Raw genomic sequence first — 20592 nt, 5'->3', positions numbered from 1 at the left:
GGTTGGGCCAAGGGCTCCTCCTTACTAATCAATGTATACACCTCTCCCTTCTCATCTACTTCCCCCATGGAATTATTAATGGAGAGCAAGTTGCTAGCCTCCCTCATTGCGGGTTTGATCGGGTTGCTCTCTCCCATAGGAACTAGAGTAATCTTCACATTATCTTTATGAAAGGTGTTCGTATTTTTCCTCAAGTCGTGGGTAACACTACGATCAAACTGCCACGGTCTACCAAATAAAAGATGACATGCATTCATGGCAACTACATCACACCAAATGTTATCGAAGTATTGTTTTCCAATTGAAAAAGAGACCAAGCAACGAGTGGATACAGCTACCTCATTCCTTTTCTTAACCCAAGAAAGCTTGTAGGGCATGGGGTGTTGTTCCGGCTTGAGCTTTAACTTTGTTATTGCCTTTTGTGAGATAATATTCTCACTGCACCCTCCGTCAATGATCAACTTGCACACCTTTCCACCAATAGTACAAGTTGTGCGAAATATGTTGCTACGGAGCCAATCTTCATCGCTTTCGTGTTTAGGCACCAAGAGGGTCTTTCGAATCATCAAGCCCTCTCCCGTATCTCCATAGACAAGCTCATCTTCATTAGGATCATCTCCTTCTTCGTCATAAATAGCATCGCCAACGTCATCGAATTCAGCATCTCCCACGTCCTCAATCATTAATTGTTTGGCTTTGGCGCGACATTCCGATGCATGATGGCCTGGCTCATTACATCGAAAACAACGACCCGATCTCGCCGTTTGGCCACGATTGCTTGGGCCAAAATTGTTCCACCTACTTCCAGAATCGGTCGTATCGACTTGGGAGGGGCGTGCAGTTTGTTGTCTCATGTCACCATTCGCCGGTCAGGCTGCAGATTGAATGAGATCACCTCTCGGGGGTGATCGCCGTTTACTGTTCAATGATCCCCCAAACCCGATTACTCTTCTGGCTAATTTCTTTTCTGCTGCAATAGCCCGCGGATATGCTTCCTCGACGGTCCAAAGTGAATGGAGGGCAAGCAAGTCTTGGATGTTTTGCCACAAGCCGCCAATGTAGTGTGAGGCTTGTTGTTCTTCAGTCTCCATCAAATCAGCCCTAGTGATGAGTTGATAGAACTCATTCATATAATCCACCACGGAATGGCTCCCTTGTTTCAAAGTCCGAAGGCTATCGTAGATTGTCTGCATGTAGTTGAAGGGAAGGAATGTCTCCTTCATCGCCTTCTTCATCTTCTCCCACTCAGCAATTTTGGGCTTTCCTCGTCGTTCGCGATTCACCTTGAGTCGCGATTCACCTTGAGTTGTTCCCACCAGGAAGATGCTCAACCACGCAATTTGATTGCGACTAGTTTCACCTTTCGATCTTCTGGAACATCTTTTAAATCAAAGATCCGCTCTACGGTTTGCAACCAATCGATGAAATCTTCAGGTTGAATGCCACCATAGAATTCAGGCATTTCAATCTTGAAACCCATCTCCCATCGGCGATAATCCATACGCCTATCTTCATCTTGTGACTGTGATCGTCTGCGCGGACCTCAGTCATGAAGTGGATTCTCGAAGACACCCTCGGATCCAGAGGCATCGTCCTTTTGGATGCGGGCTTCTAGTAGCATAATCCTTTGCGTCAAATCTTCTACTTGTCGGCGAAGTTGATCGTTCTCCATAGCTAGATCAGGTTGAGATCCTGGAGAGGTGGCGATCTCCTCCAAACGTCGTGTACGGCGCCGCGGTGGCATCCTTAGCTCTGATACCAACTAACGTCGGAACCACGTACAACTAACAAATAAGACATTCATGCAAAGAAAGATGAAAAGAAAAATTCGTGGTGCTCGAAAGCCGCCCACGTTTTGGAGCAAACTCCAATAGTACACAAGAGAACTGCTCAAAGGAAACTTCTTTCAAAATTTTCATTCACCTCCCCACCATCCCTCTTACAGTTCATAAAAGATAACATGTCTTCTTACAAAACAAGCAAGAAAAAGCAAAATATAGAAACTAGCCTATAAACTATAGCTAAAACCGTGTGGCTTTATTATGTTGCCTTTGTCACAACATTCTAATAAAAGCAACAACCTACAAATTAAGAATGACTTCATAAAAGGAAATTCCTAATTCAATAACGTGTGAAAAGTTAAATAGAAACTTGTCAGAGGCTTCTACACGTGCTATTGCAGGATAGCAAAATGTCCAAAATCATCCAATTGAGATTTAGTCAATATCTTCATATTCCTTTCACACAGATACAACATACTATTAAAGTGAAAAGTGTACTAAATATTAGAGATTGCATGCTAAATATGAAAGGTTGCTTGGTTGTATGCGAAACTAATTGTGGGCCCTCTTTTGGGATGATCAATCCATGGCAACCATGTGTCAGCACGTAAGCACTTACACATGTGCTCTTGCATCACATAGCCCTGCCTTTGGTTCTATAGTATGGAAAATTTGATTCCAAAAATAAACTAATTTGTATTAGTTAGTTAGTAAGTTTTATGGTATTAATTTATTTTAGATGGATACCTGCCTGTAAATCAACCTATTATCTGACACTGGTACTCTTTGCTACTTTTGCTGCTATACCCATTACTCCTTTCTTATTAAGAGCTTAGGATTTTATATGATCTTTCAGATGCAAACTATATTGAAGCTATTTTTTCCATCCAAATATCTAGCTATTGTTATTAGGCATGCCTTGTAACATTTATTATTGAACCGTAGCCATTTCTTTAATCTTTAATATTCTAACTTAAAATGTATGGTTTGACTATTTTTCCCATCCTATAGTGTGATTTGATGTTTTGGATTGCTTTACTTTAGATATTGTTTTTTTAGTAAGCATATTGCCAGAAATCCTCTTACTCAAGGTGCCTCGGCCTTTCCTCTTTAGATTATGCTATAACTCCCACTCCCATTTTGGAACTTCTTGTTCCTCCCACCACTGGTTACCGCTACCATATCAATATAAAACACCTAAAATCCACCAACATTTTGTACTAATTGTTGTTTGTTGTTTATGGAATCTGGAAATTATTAAAAAAAAACTAAGTTGTTCTGTAAACAATCAGCTAAGATCTTTGTCTTCTGAATTTTGTTGAAAATTTACACTTTTTGTATTTATAGTATCATTTTACGTAGAACCTTCTAGCTGCTCCCATTCCCAGACTTTAATTGCGTACCAAACATGAACGATTTTTGTACATTTTACATTGCAGAAACCTTCCTATGTGTTTTTTTTTCTATAGGTTTTTCATTTTATTTTCTACTTGTAAATAGTGCAATTTGATATCAAGTCATTACCTTTTCCGCATCATGAATTCATAAGCTTGTTTCATTGACCACTGGTTTGAGAGCTCACTTTATATTGGTAATAATAAATTTATTTGTTGTTTTATCAGGATCAATACAAATGCATGAAGGCCATGGATGGGAAAACAGAGATTAAAACACTCTCATTTCGAGCCCCCAAGATCAGACTCCTCCGCAGTTTGACCATTGAAGGGGGACAGTCAATGCAGGTCACTTTTACTTGTGAATTTGCTATTGTTATGGTTTTCCTAGTAATATTTTGCATGCTACTGTTAAACGCAATTTCATCATTATGATCTGAGAAGCCTTATAATTATTCTATGTGCTTGTTGGAATTTAAAAATTTCCTCCTTTTACACTGAAATATCTGAATCTTGGACTTTAAATATTAGTGCAGTTTTGTGAATCATATAACATTTGTTTCCTTTAATAGATTCGTTGCTCATAATTTTAAAGAATATGATGCATTTTCATAGAAGCATTGAGGCTAGAAGATGTTATATTAGTTCTACTAGAACATTGCCATTGGGATTTTTATTTTTCCTTTTCCCCATCACATGGGATATGGATGTACTCTATTTTCAAAGAAGTAAAGTTCGCGGTGTATATGAACTATGGTGAAGGTTTTAAGGCTATTAACCAATCTTTTGGCATGGAAGGGGGGTGCGGGTTCTTATGGTTGCCCCCTTAGTATCTTCAAACAAGATAATCTTTTGGAACAATAAGGGGTTTGAATGGTCCCGACACAAAATTTTAGTTGAGGATGTGATTTGGTTTCAACAAGCTAGGCGTCATGCTTATATGGGAAAGAAAATTGAATCTTGTTGAAGATTTTGATTCAGGATTATTGGGATGGAAGCTATATCATTTTTCCTTCTTTGTTCTTAGTAAATGAGACAGACGATGCAAATGGACAATGTGAGATGCCATAATGTGGACGCCACGTTTTTGTAAATTAACCACCCAATTTTGGTGATCCTTTTGACTGTTCAGATTTTGTAGTTTATGCTACAATGTGCAGACTTTGCCACCCTTGTTGAGAAAATGATGATGGAGCCTTATGGGAGGGACTCCAATCGGTTAGAGAAATTTTCCAGTGGCACTTGGGCCATTTCTAGATGCTTTTCAGGACCTTGTTGAGTATGGAGATGCTTTTGTATTTATTTGAGAAATGGGATTGGTGGAGCTACTTTTCAATACATGGATGTTTTGATGCAGTAAAAATGAATCATCAATTCTTTAACAAGCAATGGAATCCACCTTTCTCTACCAATTTTTTCATTTAAACACAAACCAGAGAAGTTACAGGAATAATTCCTCATGAAAATAAATACAATTCCAGAAAAAAATCCAGATTACTCATGTTAGACATATGTAATAAGCCTGAGGCCAATTTAGTCATTGTACATAATCCTAATATATAAATATGATAGAGAGGGGAGCTAGTCTCTAAGTCTTCTCATTCTCTCATTTCCACTCTAACATGGTATCAGAGCCCTAGGGTTACGATGCCCTAGGGACCATGCCCGCCTCACCTCGCCTCGCCTTGCCTCTGCCTCTCTCTCTCTCTCTCTCTCTCTCTCTCTCTCGGACAAACCCATCCCCGTCTCTTTCACAAAACTGAGCGAAGCTCCGGATTAAAGATCGACAATTCCACTCCAAAGCCCTAACCCTAACTCTAACCCTAGCCCTAACCTAACCCCAAATCCATCAATCCATCCTTTCCAAACCCTAACCCTAACCCTAAAACAGTACCCGTGAACAGTGTTGTGAACAGTGTTGTGAGAATACCTGTGAATAGTGCCGCCCCCTCCAACCCCAAATCAGTGTTGCATGCCCTCTCCCTTACCCAAATCAATACCGCACCCTCTATACTCCCCCAACACATGTTCTAAAACCCTGCCCCACCTTATTCTACTTCCTTGTTCTTAAAACCCTAAGCCTAACCATCATTTAAATTTGCTATTTTCTATTCCTTCGCAGCTTTTTAAATTTTTCCTAGTGCCCTAATGCATTAGATTGCCATTCTATCATCCCTTTTTCCTTTCCTCTCGTTCGCGGCTTCGTATTTGTTCCCTATGGATGCCTTATTGTGCTTTACTTCATGTGTTTGTTCTCGTTGGAGCCGCGTTTAGTGTGTTCTTCCTCATTTACTTTGTCCCTCTTTTTATTTATCTTTGTTTTCTGAGCCCATAGTTAGGGTTATCATTGATCTCTCCTAGTTTGTCATTATGGATCATGTTATTGAGAATCCATCTACCGGTGTGATCCATGGGGTCCGTGCGACACCCTCTCCTTCGGCTTCTTCTTCTGTCTCTATGGATGGTTCATTCCCACAGATGACCACTGTCAAATTTGACGGGACAAACTCTATGACTTGGAAGGTTGCAGTTGAAAATTATCTCATTGCTCGTGGAAAGGCCCACATCATTTGTCGTGATCCTCTTTCCACTACTGATCCTACCTATGATAGGTGGGAACAGGGGGATGCCCTAGTCCGTACACTACTTTGGCAGAGTATGGCCTCTCATATTGCTGGTCCCTTGATGCTTCTTCCTACATCGAAGCAGGTCCCTTTCTTTATTCTGGTGTGGCCAACATCAGTCATATATGCTCCACGCACTATGAGTGGATACGATTTCTCCGTAGAGATATATCTACTGCTGCCCACACTACAGTCAGTTCGTAGCCCTCTGCCAGCTTAATGCATGTGTGCCTCTCACATCTGATCTTATTGTTGTTGCTCGCCAGAGGGGCCAGATGCGTGTCGTTCATTACCTTGAGAGTTTGGGTCCCTAGTACAAATATCTTCGTTAGCAGATTATTGGATCTAGATCTATTCTGTCACTTATGGAGGTTTGTTCCCGTGTTCAACAGTGCTCTACTGGTGACTCCTCGGTAGTTGTTTCTGTTGATGGCTCAGATCTCACAGTATATGATAGCAGTAATCGTTCGAGCCGTGGTGATGCCTCCTTTGGTCGTGGACGAAGCCGTGGTGGTGGTCGCCTTTGTGGCGGCAGTGGCCGCTCTTTTTTGCACTCATTGTCAGCGAGAGGCCACCATATTGATATTTGTTTTCAGCTGCATCCCGAGTTTCGGCCGTCTCGTTCGGCCCACATTACTGCTGCCAATCTGCCTGATACTTCTGTCCCAGCTGACTCGACGCCTGTCCCTACTACATATTCTCTTAACATTTCACGGGCTGATTATGATGAGTTTCAGCATCTTCGGTTGAGTAGCTGCTCAGCCACTGCGAGTCTTGCCCATCCAGGTAGTTCTCAGGCATCTCTACTTAGTACCTCAAGCTCTAGATCATTGATTTTGGGGCTTCAAACCATTTCACAGGTAATTCCTCTTCTCGTAGTTCTTTTCGTCCTTTTCCATCTGAATCCCACTCGATAACTCTAGCCGATGGGACGTCCACGTTGATCTCGGGTATTGAAACTCTTTCACCCCCTTCTGGGCTTACTTTGTCTTCTGTTTTATGTGTTCTAAATCTCCTTTTAATCTTATTTTTATTAGTCAAATTATAAAACATTTAAACTGGTCTGTCTCATTCTTTCCATCTTATTGTGTCTTTTAGGATCTCTCGACTAGGAGGACGATTGGCTCGGGTCGTGAGCATGATGGACTCTACCGGTTAGATAGTAGCTCGCCTCATCATATTTTGCACAGTTCTGTTGATTCCTACGTGTGGCATTGTCGCTTGGGCCAGCCCTCTATGCAGAAGCTACGTCAGTTGTCCGTTGTTTCTTCTACTATTCAGTCTTTTGATTGCGAGTCTTGTGAACTCGGGAAGCACCGTCGTGTCTCTTTTCCCTCTAGAGTTCTTTATTCGTGTTATGATTCCTTTTGATTTAGTTCATTCAGTTGTATGGGGTCCTTCACAGATTATGTCAAATTCTGGTTACATATAATTTATTGTGTTTGTGGATGACTATTCTCGGGTTACTTGGTCGTATTTACTTAAAGATCGTTCTCAAGTTTTTCATGTTTTTCACACCTTTTATGCTGAAATTGCTAATCAATACAAGTGTAGTATTAAATGTTTGCACACTGACAATGCTAGGGAATACTTCTCTACTGGGTTCTAGGAATTCTTATCCAGTTGTGGTATTATGCACCAATCTTCCTGCGCTCATACCTCCCAGCAAAATAGTGTGGCTGAGCGCAAACTAGGTTACGATAAACCAGTTGGGCTGAGGGTTAGGGTTGAGTTAGGGTTGTGGTTGAGTGGATGGTAGTTAGGGTTAGGATTGAGATAGGTTAGGGTTAGGGTTAGGGTTTTGAGGATGAGGAAGGTGTAGATTAATCTACATGGCTCTGATACCATGTTAGATTTACATAGAGATGGGTGGAGATGGAGATTGAGAAGAGAGAGTTGCCCCTCCCTCCACAGTATATTATATTTATATGAATAGGAATATATAAATGACAGTAATACGCCTAAATGTCTAACACATGCAATGTTTCAAAACGCGGATGTGAGTCAAAATGCGGCTAAAGAAATCCTAGTTGACTCGGCGCTACGTGACTAAGTACTGGGTTGAAGCGGCCAAAAAATTGGTTAGCTCGGTCGAGTACTTGGTTGCTGCGATCGAGTATTCAGGAGAGTCAGAGTTTTGATTGACATGAAGGACAAAATGCGGACTTGGAGAAGAATGTGGCCAAGGTTAAAAGGAGTCGACTTGGTCGAGTCAATGATGAAACGGGGAAGTTTTGAAAGTATGCTTCCATGTGCTAGGTTCTCTCTTAAAACAGTAGGTTGAAGGTGATATGGGTTGCTGCTTGGTTGTTACAATTTAATCTAACAGGAGTGTTAATTTCTATCTGCAATTCTTTAAGAAGAGTTTGAAGCTACATAATTTGACAAGTGTTATGGGTTATAGCTCTGTATTCAACATCATCACTTGTTCTAATGACAGCTTCATTGCTTCTTAGTTCTTACTCTTCTTGGTGGCACATTATTCAAATAAATGTGCATATCCACCTGCAGATATCGTTCCGTGTGAGAATCAGACCAATCAACATTAGAGTATCCCTCTACATCCATATGATCATAATTTTTATATAGAATTTCTTTTCCTAGAGCTCTTTTTGGATACCTCAAAATCTTGTTAACAACATCAAGATGATCAATATGAGGTGCATGTGTGAATTGACTAAGCACACTCAGAGCATACCCAATATCTGGACGAGTACTGGTGAGATAAATCACCTTTCCTACGTGTTTTTTATAGAATCCCCAACCACTCGCCAACTCCCCTTGCTAGTCATGAAGCTTATGATTATGTCATATAGGAGTCACAAGTGGCTTTGCTCCTGGTTTACCTATGTCTTTTAACAAGCGGGAACATACGTACGTTGATTTGTAAAAATCCTACATTTTGATCTAGCTACCTCAATCCCCAATAAATACTTGATTGGACCAGTGTCTTTGATGTAAAGACTCTTCCATGATGATATTTCAACTCCAGAATAGCCTAAGCATTATCACCATTATCACAATATCTTCCACACACACCACTAGTATTATACTGCTCCTCATCTCTTTTTATAGTTATTAACATAGCTTCTTTGAACCTTATGAAAGTCATTGCTGAACTAAATATGTCAAACAAGGCCCGAGAAGATTGCTTGAGGACATAAATAACTTTCTTAAGCCTACAAACTTTACCCTTCTATATGGGTATACATTGTCCATTTGCATCAAGATGACCTTGTTCGTCTTCCTCCCCATCGTTAGTTTCTTTGTACAGTGCAAGCCCTAGGTTCTTCAACTATGAAATTGAACATGATAGGGTTCTAGAGGGATCCTTTTGGTCTTAATTTTCAGGGTTTATTATTCTTATTTGCAGGTCTTTATGATGAGTCTTAATTGTTTTTTAGGGTTAGTTTAGCTGGGTTTTAAGCATGGTTTTAAATTTCCACCGAAACTGACAAGAAATGACCTAAATATTTCCGTTTCCATCCCCACCAAAACCGAAACCGGAACTATTGAATTGCATAAACCAAAGTCGTAAGTGTAATAGTGGCATACTATATCAGTGTGTGTGTGTGTGTGTGTGTGTGTGTGTGTGTGTGTGTGTGTGTGTGTGTGTATTTGTATGCGAAATGTGGTGCATGTATTATGTATAACTATTTATTTGAATTACATGTGAAATTTGGGATATACTAAATTATCAGAGATGCACGACAGTGCATATCACTAGGTGTTCGATGTTTTTAAACCATTATGGATGGTTGTCTTGCTTATGTGATGATTGTGTATTTGTGCTTATTCTAGCATTTTATGAAGTTTCATTTTTTAAATTCTATAATTTGCATGTGTTTTCGTGGCTTTATAGGATTTCCACCGAAATTTCCAACCGGAGCTGAAATGATTCCATTTCCATGGCGACCGGAACCGAAATTTAAAATCTTGGTTTTAAGTTGCATCTCATTTGAAAATTTGGATGGTAAATTTGACGCTATATCTTTCTATGTTACAATAAATTGGTTTATGAATTCTAGCTTGTTTAGGACTGTTTAGAAGCTAACTTTAAAAAAAATAAAAATAAATGGGGACTGTTTAGAAGCTTTTTAAAGTCTTTAGGAAAGGTCTAGTGTTTTTCTGTGCGAGGGAATGGATTTTGGCACTGAAAGGCAGCTTTTGTATACGATGTTAGACAATATTTTTGGGATCTTATTAATTACGGGCTTGAAGTTTTTTCAAGTTAATTTTATTTTTTATCTATTTGTGATGTAGTGCCAACATGGCAGCCATGTCAAGCCTAGGTGTTTTTGGTGGAGTTCCAAGGTGCAATCCTGCAGTAATGTTGCTGGCCCGTTTTTTAATCTATTTTTTTGGACCTCTAAATGTTAGAATTATGGAAAGTGGTAGACTACAAAGTTGTAGGTCTCTTTGAGATCTTTCCAACAAGTATTTGTGCTTGAAAATTGGACAAGAGGGTAGAAAGTTATGGCAGTTTTTGTGGACTGTGTCTGTGGGTTCCCAAAACAGTCAAAGTTAGTGAGTTCCTATGCAATTAATGTTATGTTAGTCCCTAAGCTAGCTAGTGGAGGAGCTTGAACGAATTTGCTTTGGTTTTCTTTTATTTAAAGAGTTAGAAACTATCTTGAGAGGGGATTTTTGATGTTTATAAACTTATGTAATTGATGGAATATCATTTGGGTTGAGCATTGCTCCCATTTTCTTCTTCTTCTCTTGTTGTGTTCTTGATTTCTATTTTTCTTCTTCTTCCCTCTTAAGCACCCGCATTATCTGGTATCAGAGCCAACGTTACTCTCTTGGGCTAGCTTCGATTTAATTTTCATGGCGGCACGAAGAGGTAGAGGAAGGCGTGGTAACCAAATGATGGAAGATTTGAGAAATGAAAGAGATGATGAACTTCAAGCACTTCGAAGACAAGTTGAGCAATTTACCATGTGACTTGAACGCCAAGAGGCTCGTAGTGAGCATGGTAGATCAAGCCGTGGAGGTTCTAGTGATGAATCCGATGTGAATCCCTTCGCCAATACTCGTGAAGAGGCTAGGTTGGGAAGGTTCTATCGTGATTTTGACACCGTCAAGATTGACTTGCCGGAGTTCTATGGTCGTCTACAACCCGAAGAGTTTCTTGAATGGCTTAGTGCCATTGAGAAGTTCTTTGATTACAAGGAGACACCCGAAAGCCAACGTGTGAAGCTTGTAGCTACGCTTCAACATGGTGGGATAAGGTTCAAGAGATGAGAATCCGCAAAGGAAAGCGTAAGATCTCTTCTTGGGAGAAAATGAAGTCAAGGCTTAAGGAGAAATTTCTTCCGTTGGATTTTTCCCAAATTATCTTTTCTCAATTCAACAACCTACGCTGAGAATCCAAGAGTGTGTTGGACTACACCAAAGAATTCTACAAACTCATGGCTCGTAATGATATTCAAGAGGGTGAAGATCAACTTGTGGCAAGGTATGTTGATGGTTTGAAGTTTTCCATTCGTGATGAGGTGGAAATGCACTGATCATTGAGCGTCAATGATGCTTATCAACTAGCCTTGAAGGTGGAGGCTAAGCTTTCTCGTCGTGGTGCTAAAAAGTATGTGGATGTTCGTAGTCTCTATCCTTCTTCTAAAGGTGAATCTTCACATGTTGGAGGTACAAAGTCAAGGTCCGACTATTTCAACAAAAATTCTACAAAATCAGCCCCTACACATCAAGTTGGAAATCAGCCCAATCGCCCCAACAATTCAAATGCTTGTTTCAAGTGTGGTCAAGTTGGCCATCGTTTCAAAGATTATCCAAAGAGGCAAGTAGTGGCCTTCGGTGATGAAGAAAATGGTGATAATTTTGTTGAAGATTCAAATCAGCCCATATATGATGAGGAAAATGACATACAATATGAAGAAATCGAACCCGAAGAAGGAGAAAGCTTGGTGATCCAATGAACACTTGCTACACCAAAGGTTGAATCCGATGATGATTGGCTCTGTTCCAATATTTTCAAGACTCGATGCAAATCTCATGACAAGGTTTGCACCATTGTGATCGATGGTGGGAGTTGTGAGAACATCGTATCTCATGACATGGTGAACAAGCTCAAGCTCAAAACCGAACCACATCCAAAGCCCTATCAGATTGCATGGTTTAAGGGTAATGAGGTAAAAGTTACTAAACGATGTTTAGTTTCATTTTCTATGGGTAAGAATTACCATGATCAAGTTTGGTGTGATGTTGTCCCTATGGGTGTGTGTCACATACTCTTAGGAAGGCCATGGCAATATGATAGAAATGTTACCCATGATGGTCGTAAAAATACATATACCTTTCGAATGGGAAAAGTGGAGATTGTTCTTTTGCCTAGTAAGGAGGAAAAGACACCCAAATCTTTACAAAAATAGGGTAGTAATTTTCTTACTTCATCAATGTTTGCAAGAAAAAGTGAGAGTAGTGGTGTCATTTACATGCTAGTGGCGAAAGATTTGGGAATGTCCTTTAATATGCCTAGTGAATTAGAACCTCTCTTGGAGGAATTTAAGGATGTCACACCCGATGAGTTGCCCAATGGACTCCCTCCTTTAAGAGACATTCAACATCAAATTGATTTGATTCCCGGTTCTAATCTTCCCAACAAGGCTCACTACCGTATGAGTCCTAAAGAGCATGAAGAGTTGAATAAGAAAGTCATGGAGTTGTTGAAGAAAGGTTACGTCAAAGAAAGCATGAGTCCTTGTGCGGTGCCGGCATTACTTATTCCAAAGAAAGATGGAACATGACATATGTGTGTGAATAGTCGTGCCATAAACCGGATCACTATCAAATACCGGTTTCCCATTCCAAGAATTGATGATATGTTTGACATGTTTGCCGGTGCAAAGATATTTTCCAAGATTGATCTTAGAAGCGGCTACTATCAAATTTGAAGCAAGCCGAGTGATGAATGAAAGACCGCTTTCAAGACATGTGAAGGCTTGTATAAGTGGCTTGTTATGCCATTTAGTCGCTCCAATGCTCCAAGTACCTTCATGCGGGTAATGAATCAAGTCATTCGCCCTTTCATTGGAAAGTTTGTTGTTGTTTATTTTGATGACATTCTTATTTATAGTCATGATAAAAGTGAGCATGTAGAACATTTGAAGGTTATTCTAACCACTTTGAGAGGTGAAAAACTCTATGTAAACCTCAAAAAGTGTTCTTTCATGACAACTAGCCTAGCTTTCCTAGGCTTTGTTTTGACTTCAACAGGGATTAGAGTGGATGATGAGAAGATCAAAGTTGTCCAAGAATGGTCTACTCCAAAGAGCTTGCAAGAAGTGAGGAGTTTCCATGGATTGGCCTCATTTTATCGCCGATTCATAAGAAATTTCAGCACTATATCAGCCCCCTTGACAGATTGCATGAAGAAAGATGGGTTCAGGTGGACTATGGAAGCCGAAAAGAGTTTTCAACTTATAAAGGGCAAGTTGTCTAGTGCTCCTGTGCTTGCTTTGCCGGACTTTGAGACGATGTTCGAGGTTGATTGTGATGCCTCTCATGTTGGCATTGGCGGAGTACTTAGCCAAGAAGGTCATCCCATTGCCTTCTTTAGTGAAAAACTCAATGAAGCAAAGAAGAAGTACTCTACCTATGATGTGGAATTTTATGCCATTGTTCAAGCACTTCGGCATTGGCGATCGTATCTTGTTCAAAGGGAGTTTGTTTTGAATTCCGATCATGAAGCTCTCAAGCACATCAACAATCAAGGAAGCCTAAATCAAAGACATGCAAAGTGGGTTTCTTTCTTACAAAAATATACTTTTGTGTTAAAGGCTTAAAGCATAAGAGCGGAAAGTGCAATCAAGCGGCGGATGCTCTTAGTAGAAGAGTGGCTCTTCTTAATTCCGTGAGTATGCAACTTGAAGGGTTTGATACCATTAGAGACACGTATGCAAATGATGAAGACTTTGGTGAAATTTGGAAGCTTTGCAAAGAAGGGAAGCATGCAGATTATCTTCTTCAAGATGATTTTCTCTTTAAGGGGAGTCGCTGATGCATTCCAAAATGCTCCCTTAGAGAGTATGTTATAAAAGAACTACATTCGGGAGGTTTGGGAGAACATTTTGGAAGAGACAAAACTATTTTGCTAGTGAAAGAAAAGTATTTTTGGCCGACCATTTACCGAGATGTGATGCGTTATGTGAAGAGATGCCGAATATGCCAAACATGTAAGGGACAAACTCAAAACACCGGTACCTACACTCCACTTCCACTTCCTAATGCTCCATGGGAAGATGTTAGTATGGATTTTGTGGTTGGCTTGCCGAGAACTCAAAGAGGTAATGATTCCATCTTCGTAGTTGTTGATCGCTTCTCTAAAATGGTCAATTTCATTCCTTGCAAGAAGACTATGGATGCTTCTTATGTTGCTAATCTTTATTTCAATGAGGTAGTTAAGCATCATGGTGTTCCGAAGTCCATTGTTTCGGATAGGGATACTAAATTCCTTAGTCATTTTTAGAGATGCTTATGGAAAAGAATCGGTACTCTTTTGCTCTATAGTAGCACCTATCACCCTCAAACCGATGGACAAACCGAGGTGGTGAATCGAACTTTGGGAAACTTGCTTAGGAGTTTGGGGGCAAAGAGGCCCAAGCAATGGGATATGGTGCTCCCTCAAGCGGAGTTTTCTTATAATTATGTTGTGAATCGTTCTACCGGTAAGAGCCCATTTGAAGTGATTTATGGAAAAACTCAAAAACACTATCTTAATCTTGCACCCATTCCCGATCCATCGTTGTCCAACAAGAAGGCGAAAGATTTTGCTACTACCATGACATAGATTCATGAAGAAGTGGAGAAGAATCTTGAAGAAAATACCGAGAAGTACAAGCAAGCGGCCAATACTCATCGCCGAATCAAAATCTTCAATGAAGGCCATCTTGTGTGGGTTTATTTGAAGAAGGAACGATTTCCAGCCGGATCCTATAACAAGCTCAAGGAGAAGAAGATTGGTCCATGTCAAATTCTCAAGAAAATCAACAACAACGCATACAAGATTGAGCTCCCTCCAAATATCAATACTCATCCAACTTTCAATGTCAAAGACTTGACAAGTTATCATGGAGAGCTTGATGAGAACTCGTGGGCGAGTTCTTTCTCACCCGGAGATGATGATGTAGTGCCAACATGGCAGCCATGTCAAGCCTAGGTGTTTTTGGTGGAGTTCCAAGGTGCAATCCTGTAGTAATGTTGCTGGCCCGTTTTTGAATCTCTTTTTTTGGACCTCTAAATGCTAGAATTATGGAAAGTGGTAGACTACAAAGTTGTAGGTCTCTTTGAGATCTTTCCAACAAGTATTTGTGCTTGAAAATTGGACAAGAGGGTAGAAAGTTATGGCAGTTTTTGTGAACTGTGTCTGTGGGTTCCCAAAACAATCAAAGTTAGTGAGTTCCTATGCAATTAATGTTATGTTAGTCCCTAAGCTAGCTAGTGGAGGAGCTTCAACGAATTTGCTTTGGTTTTCTTTTATTTAAAGAGTTAGAAACTATCTTGAGAGGGGATTTTTGATGTTGATAAACTTATGTAATTGATGGAATATCAATTAGGTTGAGCATTGCTCCCATTTTCTTCTTCTTCTCTTGTTATGTTCTTGATTTCTATTTTTCTTCTTCTTCCCTCTTAAGCACCCGCATTAATTTGTTTCTCTTTGAAATAACATCATATACTGCTCTATATCCTGTCTTTTATTGAGATATGTGCTTGGTTTCCTTTCAGGGATGAATTTAACTTGAAAATTGTGATAGCTATTTTATTTTTGCGGCACTCTAATTGGTGTTAGAGCAGGTTATTTTCTATATAATTGGTACCCAAGAAAGTTCGATCTTAAGTGTAGGTTTCTTCTATCTGAATTATCTCTTCCCTACCTTCCTTCTGCAGGTTTTGGATTTTGCTGCATTCCCTGAACCAGAATTCGATCTACCAATATTTTGTGCAAACTTCTTTACTGGTGCTACCACGAATATAGTTGTCTTGTGAGTTACTGACTTGTAGAGCCAATTTTCTCAAGAATTATTTGCTTTTGTACAAGTTGCTGATTTTCCTTTTGACTGGCTTGACCAAGTCTTTGAACAGCTACCTCATTTTAGTTAGCAAATTCAACTCAATGAACCTCCAGAGATATTTTGTTGTCTTTAATTCTCATTTAACACTTAGAACCTTTAATAGTTGCCATGCAAGGTATTGGGTAGAGATAAATAAGTTTGACTCTTTGATTGTTCTTTGTTGTTTTATTCTTCTTCCATTGAAAGTCAGAAAGGCACATTTTGAATTGCTGCATTCCTTTGTAGCTCCTAGTGATGCATATCTGAATGATATCTATGATCTCCCTATTTTCCAATGAGCATCTGTAAACACCCTGATCGTTTCACGATGATAGAAACATCCTTGAAAATTTGACATTAGTTGATTCAATTGATGGATGCTTAGCAAAATTTGACATTATCCTGAATTCCTGACCACTAAAGTATGATGCTCCTTTTTCATATTTTCAAATTAAAGTATAATATCCCTTTCCCTTTTCATCCCCCGTCCCTCCCCCCCCCCCCCCCTGTTATTTTCTTGCAATATGAAACTAGCAATTCAGTCTTAATTTTACATTTCATAAAAGGTCATTATTGTTGGAGAAAATGCTGGTTTCACCAGTCTAATTTTTACCAAAACTGCCATGTTCATTTTGTCAGAAAATTTTCTGCTTCCAAGTAACCTAGGGTCTGGAATCATAGTACGTCTGTCAATGAGCCGAGCTTGCCTGATACGGACCAATTTACGCTGGACATGACCAAATAATGTTGTCCAACAGACAATACCTAACCACATTGATTCATCATTTCTAGGGATCTCAATCCTTTGCATGATGTCATCATTGGAAAGGAATACAGGGAGAAGTACTACAAAAGCTTAGTGCCTCTTGGCCAAAAGTATGCTGAGGTAAGAAATGTTAGAACTACCACATTGTGTGTATGCCACGCCTGTGTACCTTTTGTATATTTTATAAATGTGGTTTAGGAATGGACATTTAACACAGATTTTATGCAGCTTTTACCATGGGGAGACAAGATAACAAGTGAATCTTTGAGATTTTTCTCACCCATAGTGATATGGACCAAGTTTGCTTCCAGCCAATACAAACATGATGTTTTGTATTCTGCATTCATGGATTACTTTAAGGTATAAACTTCTAAACCTTTTGGAATTGTTCCTTGAAATCCATATATGTTATAAGGCTTGTGTTACTTAAAAATAATATCTGGCAGCAAACCTCAGTACAAAAAGTGTAGGATCCATTGTGGAAGACGAAATTAACTTGCCCTGTGTTGATTAACATTTTGTTGGCAACATTTTTAAATTTATTAGTGTAGACACGCTATAATGAAGAGACTTTTCATTGTGACTTTTTCCTGTAGTATGTTATGCAATAATACATAATGGATCTTACTAGTTAAAATATATTTTCAAGTTCAGAAATTTATATTTCCCAAATCAAGTTGTTGAGGTTATTTATGCGAGATATCTTAACATAATATGATTATCGTAAATTTGTTTTACATGTCAACTGAATATACTTCAAATTCTTTGGGTTTTAACTAGTTTATTGCTCGTGACAGGCATGGCTTGAATTGATGGACCAAGCAGCAGCAGAGACAAATGCATCTAGAATTCTTTGTAATTGTGAAGCACAGCATAAATATTTGACTTGGAGAGCAGAAAAGGTTCATTAGTTGTTTTTTCTTCCATCCTTTCAATATCCCTCATCTTCATCAAACCATCCGTTCACCTCCATATATGATGGGGACCATCCTAGGTCTCATATTTTAATTTTTAAGTTTGTTTAGGTGTCCTTTTTAAGTCCCTTAAGTTATAGAGGGATATCACGATCTTTTCGCATCAAAATCACTTAAAGTTTTTTTTTTATTCGAGTTCTGAGTGTTTTAAATAGGCCACACACATGTATTACGGGAATTCTAAGTGGGGAGGGAGTTTTAAGTCATTAGAGGGTATTTTAGTCCATAAGTGTTAGGCTTTGTTTAGAGTATTGAAACTTTTTAGTTCTCTTTATTTTCTTTTATATATATATATATATATATATATATATATATATATATATATATATATAAGGGAAAATGTTTCTGAGGTATCGCTCAGATAGCTTATCTGAGCAAGCCACTATAGATAGTGTAGGTAGTTATGTTGTTTGGGTTATGTTACATATTGATTCTATAGGACCTAACATATTCACAATTACACCATGATGAGGCCACAAGGGGTAGGGACCCCAACCCAACTCAACAGGGCGGCAAGAAGGTCGAGCACAATTACTCGCGCCTCTAGTAAGGCAAGGGGCGAGGAGTTTGCTACCTTGGAGGGAAGGGTAAGCATCATGGAGGACACACTAGGGGGAATGCTACCACGCCTTGAGAAGGTCGAGCACAACATCGAGATGTTGGAGTCTCACGCATTAGGCCAGCTTGACCAGGTAAAAGGACGACCTTGAGTCTTCTCTTAATGCCAAGGAGGAGCGATCTGAGCGCATGAATAGCTTGGAGAGGAGGGTCATGGATGTCATCAGCGCAATGCAGGCTCAACTTGACTCCCTTAAGGCATTCATTGAGGAGAAGGGGCGAACAATGGTCATTGGCAATACCAGTGGGACAAAGGACATTCCAAGGGCTGACGTGCCCAAGCCAAAGGAGTTCAAGGGCGTGAGGGACGCCAAAGAGGTGAACTTCCTATGGCAAATGGAGAGATACTTTGAAGGCTTGAACATCAAAGATGAGCAAGCCAAGGTATGTACTGCTTCCCTCTTCCTGACCGATAATGCTATCCTATGGTGGTGTAGAAAGTACGCGGACATGGACAAAGAGTTGTGTACCATAAGAACTTGGGAGGACTTCAAGAAAGAGTTGAAGAGGCAGTTCTTCCCAAAGAATGTGGTCTACGAGGCAAGGAAGAAGCTACGAGAGCTCAAACACAAGACCACTATCAGCGACTATGTGAAGAAATTCACGACGCTCATGCGTCAAATTCCTAACTTACCCGCTGATGATCTCTTCTACTTCATCGATGGACTCCAAAATTGGGCTAAGCAAGAGCTACAACGGCGTGGCATGAAGGATGTTGATGAAGCCATTGCTGTAGCAGAATCTCTCACGGAGTACCAAAGAGGTGAGTCCTTCAAACCCAAGAATCCTAAGAATAATACTGCTAAAGGTGCGGGAGTACCTAAGGGTGGTAATAACAAGTTCACCTCAAGGAAGGATTACGAGGAAAAGAAGAAGGCCTTTACACCCAAAGTTAGCCCTTTGTGTACAAAAGGGCACATTTCATGAAGGAATGCCCGAAGCTTGGGTCTTTAGCTTCAATTGTCAAAGAGCAAGAGGCCCAGACAAGCCAAGACCAAGCTACAGGCCAGGGGGGTTCCTTACGACTTCTAAATGCCTTAAAGGCCAAACCCCAGACAATGGGAAACAAGGGGCTTGTGTATGTGGAAGCATCGGTCAATGGGAGGCAAGCCCAAGTCATGATTGACACGGGAGCAACACACAACTTTATTACTCCTGAAAGAAGCCTAGAGGCCAGGGGGGTTCCTTACGACTTCTAAATGCCTTAAAAGGCCAAACCCCTGAGAATGGGAAACAAGGGGCTTGTGTATGTGGAAGCATCAGTCAATGGGAGGCAAGCCCAAGTCATGATTGACACGGGAGCAACACACAACTTAATTACTCCTGAACAAGCCAAGAGGGTTGGCTTGAAGATCTCTACTGGAGGAGGTTGGCTTAAGATTGTCAACGCCAATGCTAGACACCTTGCCAGTATAGCTCATGGGATAGAGTTATGCCTTGGCACGTGGAAAGGGATGGTGGATTTCTCTGTGTCACCAATGGATGATTTCAAGGTGGTTCTTGGTATGGAGTTCTTACGAAAGGTGACTGCGGTTCCTATGCAATGCTATGACACTATGTGCATCTTGGAGAAGGGGTCTCCATGCATGGTTCCTGCTTTGTCTACACCCAAGGCCACCAAGACATTGTCTGCCATGCAACTAAAGAAAGGGTTGAGAAGAGGGGAAGACACCTACTTAGCAGCATTAAAGGTAGATGACCCTATCGATGAGGGGAGTCAGGACCTTCCCCAAAGAATCAAAGATGTTCTTGAAGAGAACAAGGACATCATGCCACCAGAACTTCCCAAATGGTTACCACCTAGGAGGGAAGTGGACCACGAGATCGAGCTGGAGCCAGGAGCTAAGCCACCAGCCATGACACCTTACCGGATGGCACTGCAAGAATTGGAGGAGCTACGGAGACAACGCAAGGATTTACTTGATGCAGGGCAGATCAGGCCTTCTAAGGCACCTTATGGGGCCCCGATTCTTTTCCAGAAGCAGCATGACGGATCCTTAAGATTATGCATCGACTACCGGGCGCTAAATAAGGTAACTATAAAAACAAGTATCCTATTCCTTTAATAGCTGACTTGTTTGACAGGCTTGGTAAAGCCAAGTACTTCACAAAGGTGGATCTAAGATCGGGCTACTATCAAGTGAGGATTGCCGAAGGCGATGGGCCCAAGACCACTTGCGTGACAAGATATGGATATTTTGAGTGGTTGGTGATGCCTTTTGGCTTAACCAACACTCCTGCCACATTCTGCACACTCATGAACGAGATCTTCCATCCTTTTCTTGATCGGTTCGTGGTGGTGTATCTTGACGACATCGTCATCTATAGCAACACACTTGAAGAGCATGTTGAACACCTCAAGACTGTG

The 20592-nt window shown here is 40.4% G+C and overlaps 1 protein-coding gene across 1 annotated transcript in view; it reads left to right on the top strand.

Annotated features, from left to right (window-relative positions):
• The window catches only part of HY2 (phytochromobilin:ferredoxin oxidoreductase, chloroplast / phytochromobilin synthase (HY2)), a 28649-nt gene that overhangs the window by 2521 nt on the left and 5536 nt on the right, over window positions 1-20592 (top strand). The window contains exons 2-6 of the mRNA XM_077363161.1: window positions 3404-3523; window positions 15703-15797; window positions 16659-16752; window positions 16861-16992; window positions 17430-17534. Of these exons, the coding sequence (XP_077219276.1) occupies window positions 3404-3523; window positions 15703-15797; window positions 16659-16752; window positions 16861-16992; window positions 17430-17534 (546 nt within the window). The remainder of the gene's footprint in view (window positions 1-3403; window positions 3524-15702; window positions 15798-16658; window positions 16753-16860; window positions 16993-17429; window positions 17535-20592) is intronic.

The sequence above is a fragment of the Tasmannia lanceolata genome, unplaced genomic scaffold (assembly GCF_043159265.1).
Source record: "Tasmannia lanceolata isolate RefF3 unplaced genomic scaffold, GAP_Taslan_0.1 ptg000019l, whole genome shotgun sequence".
Classification (NCBI taxonomy): domain Eukaryota; kingdom Viridiplantae; phylum Streptophyta; class Magnoliopsida; order Canellales; family Winteraceae; genus Tasmannia; species Tasmannia lanceolata.
This window is presented reverse-complemented; position numbering and strand designations above follow the sequence as displayed.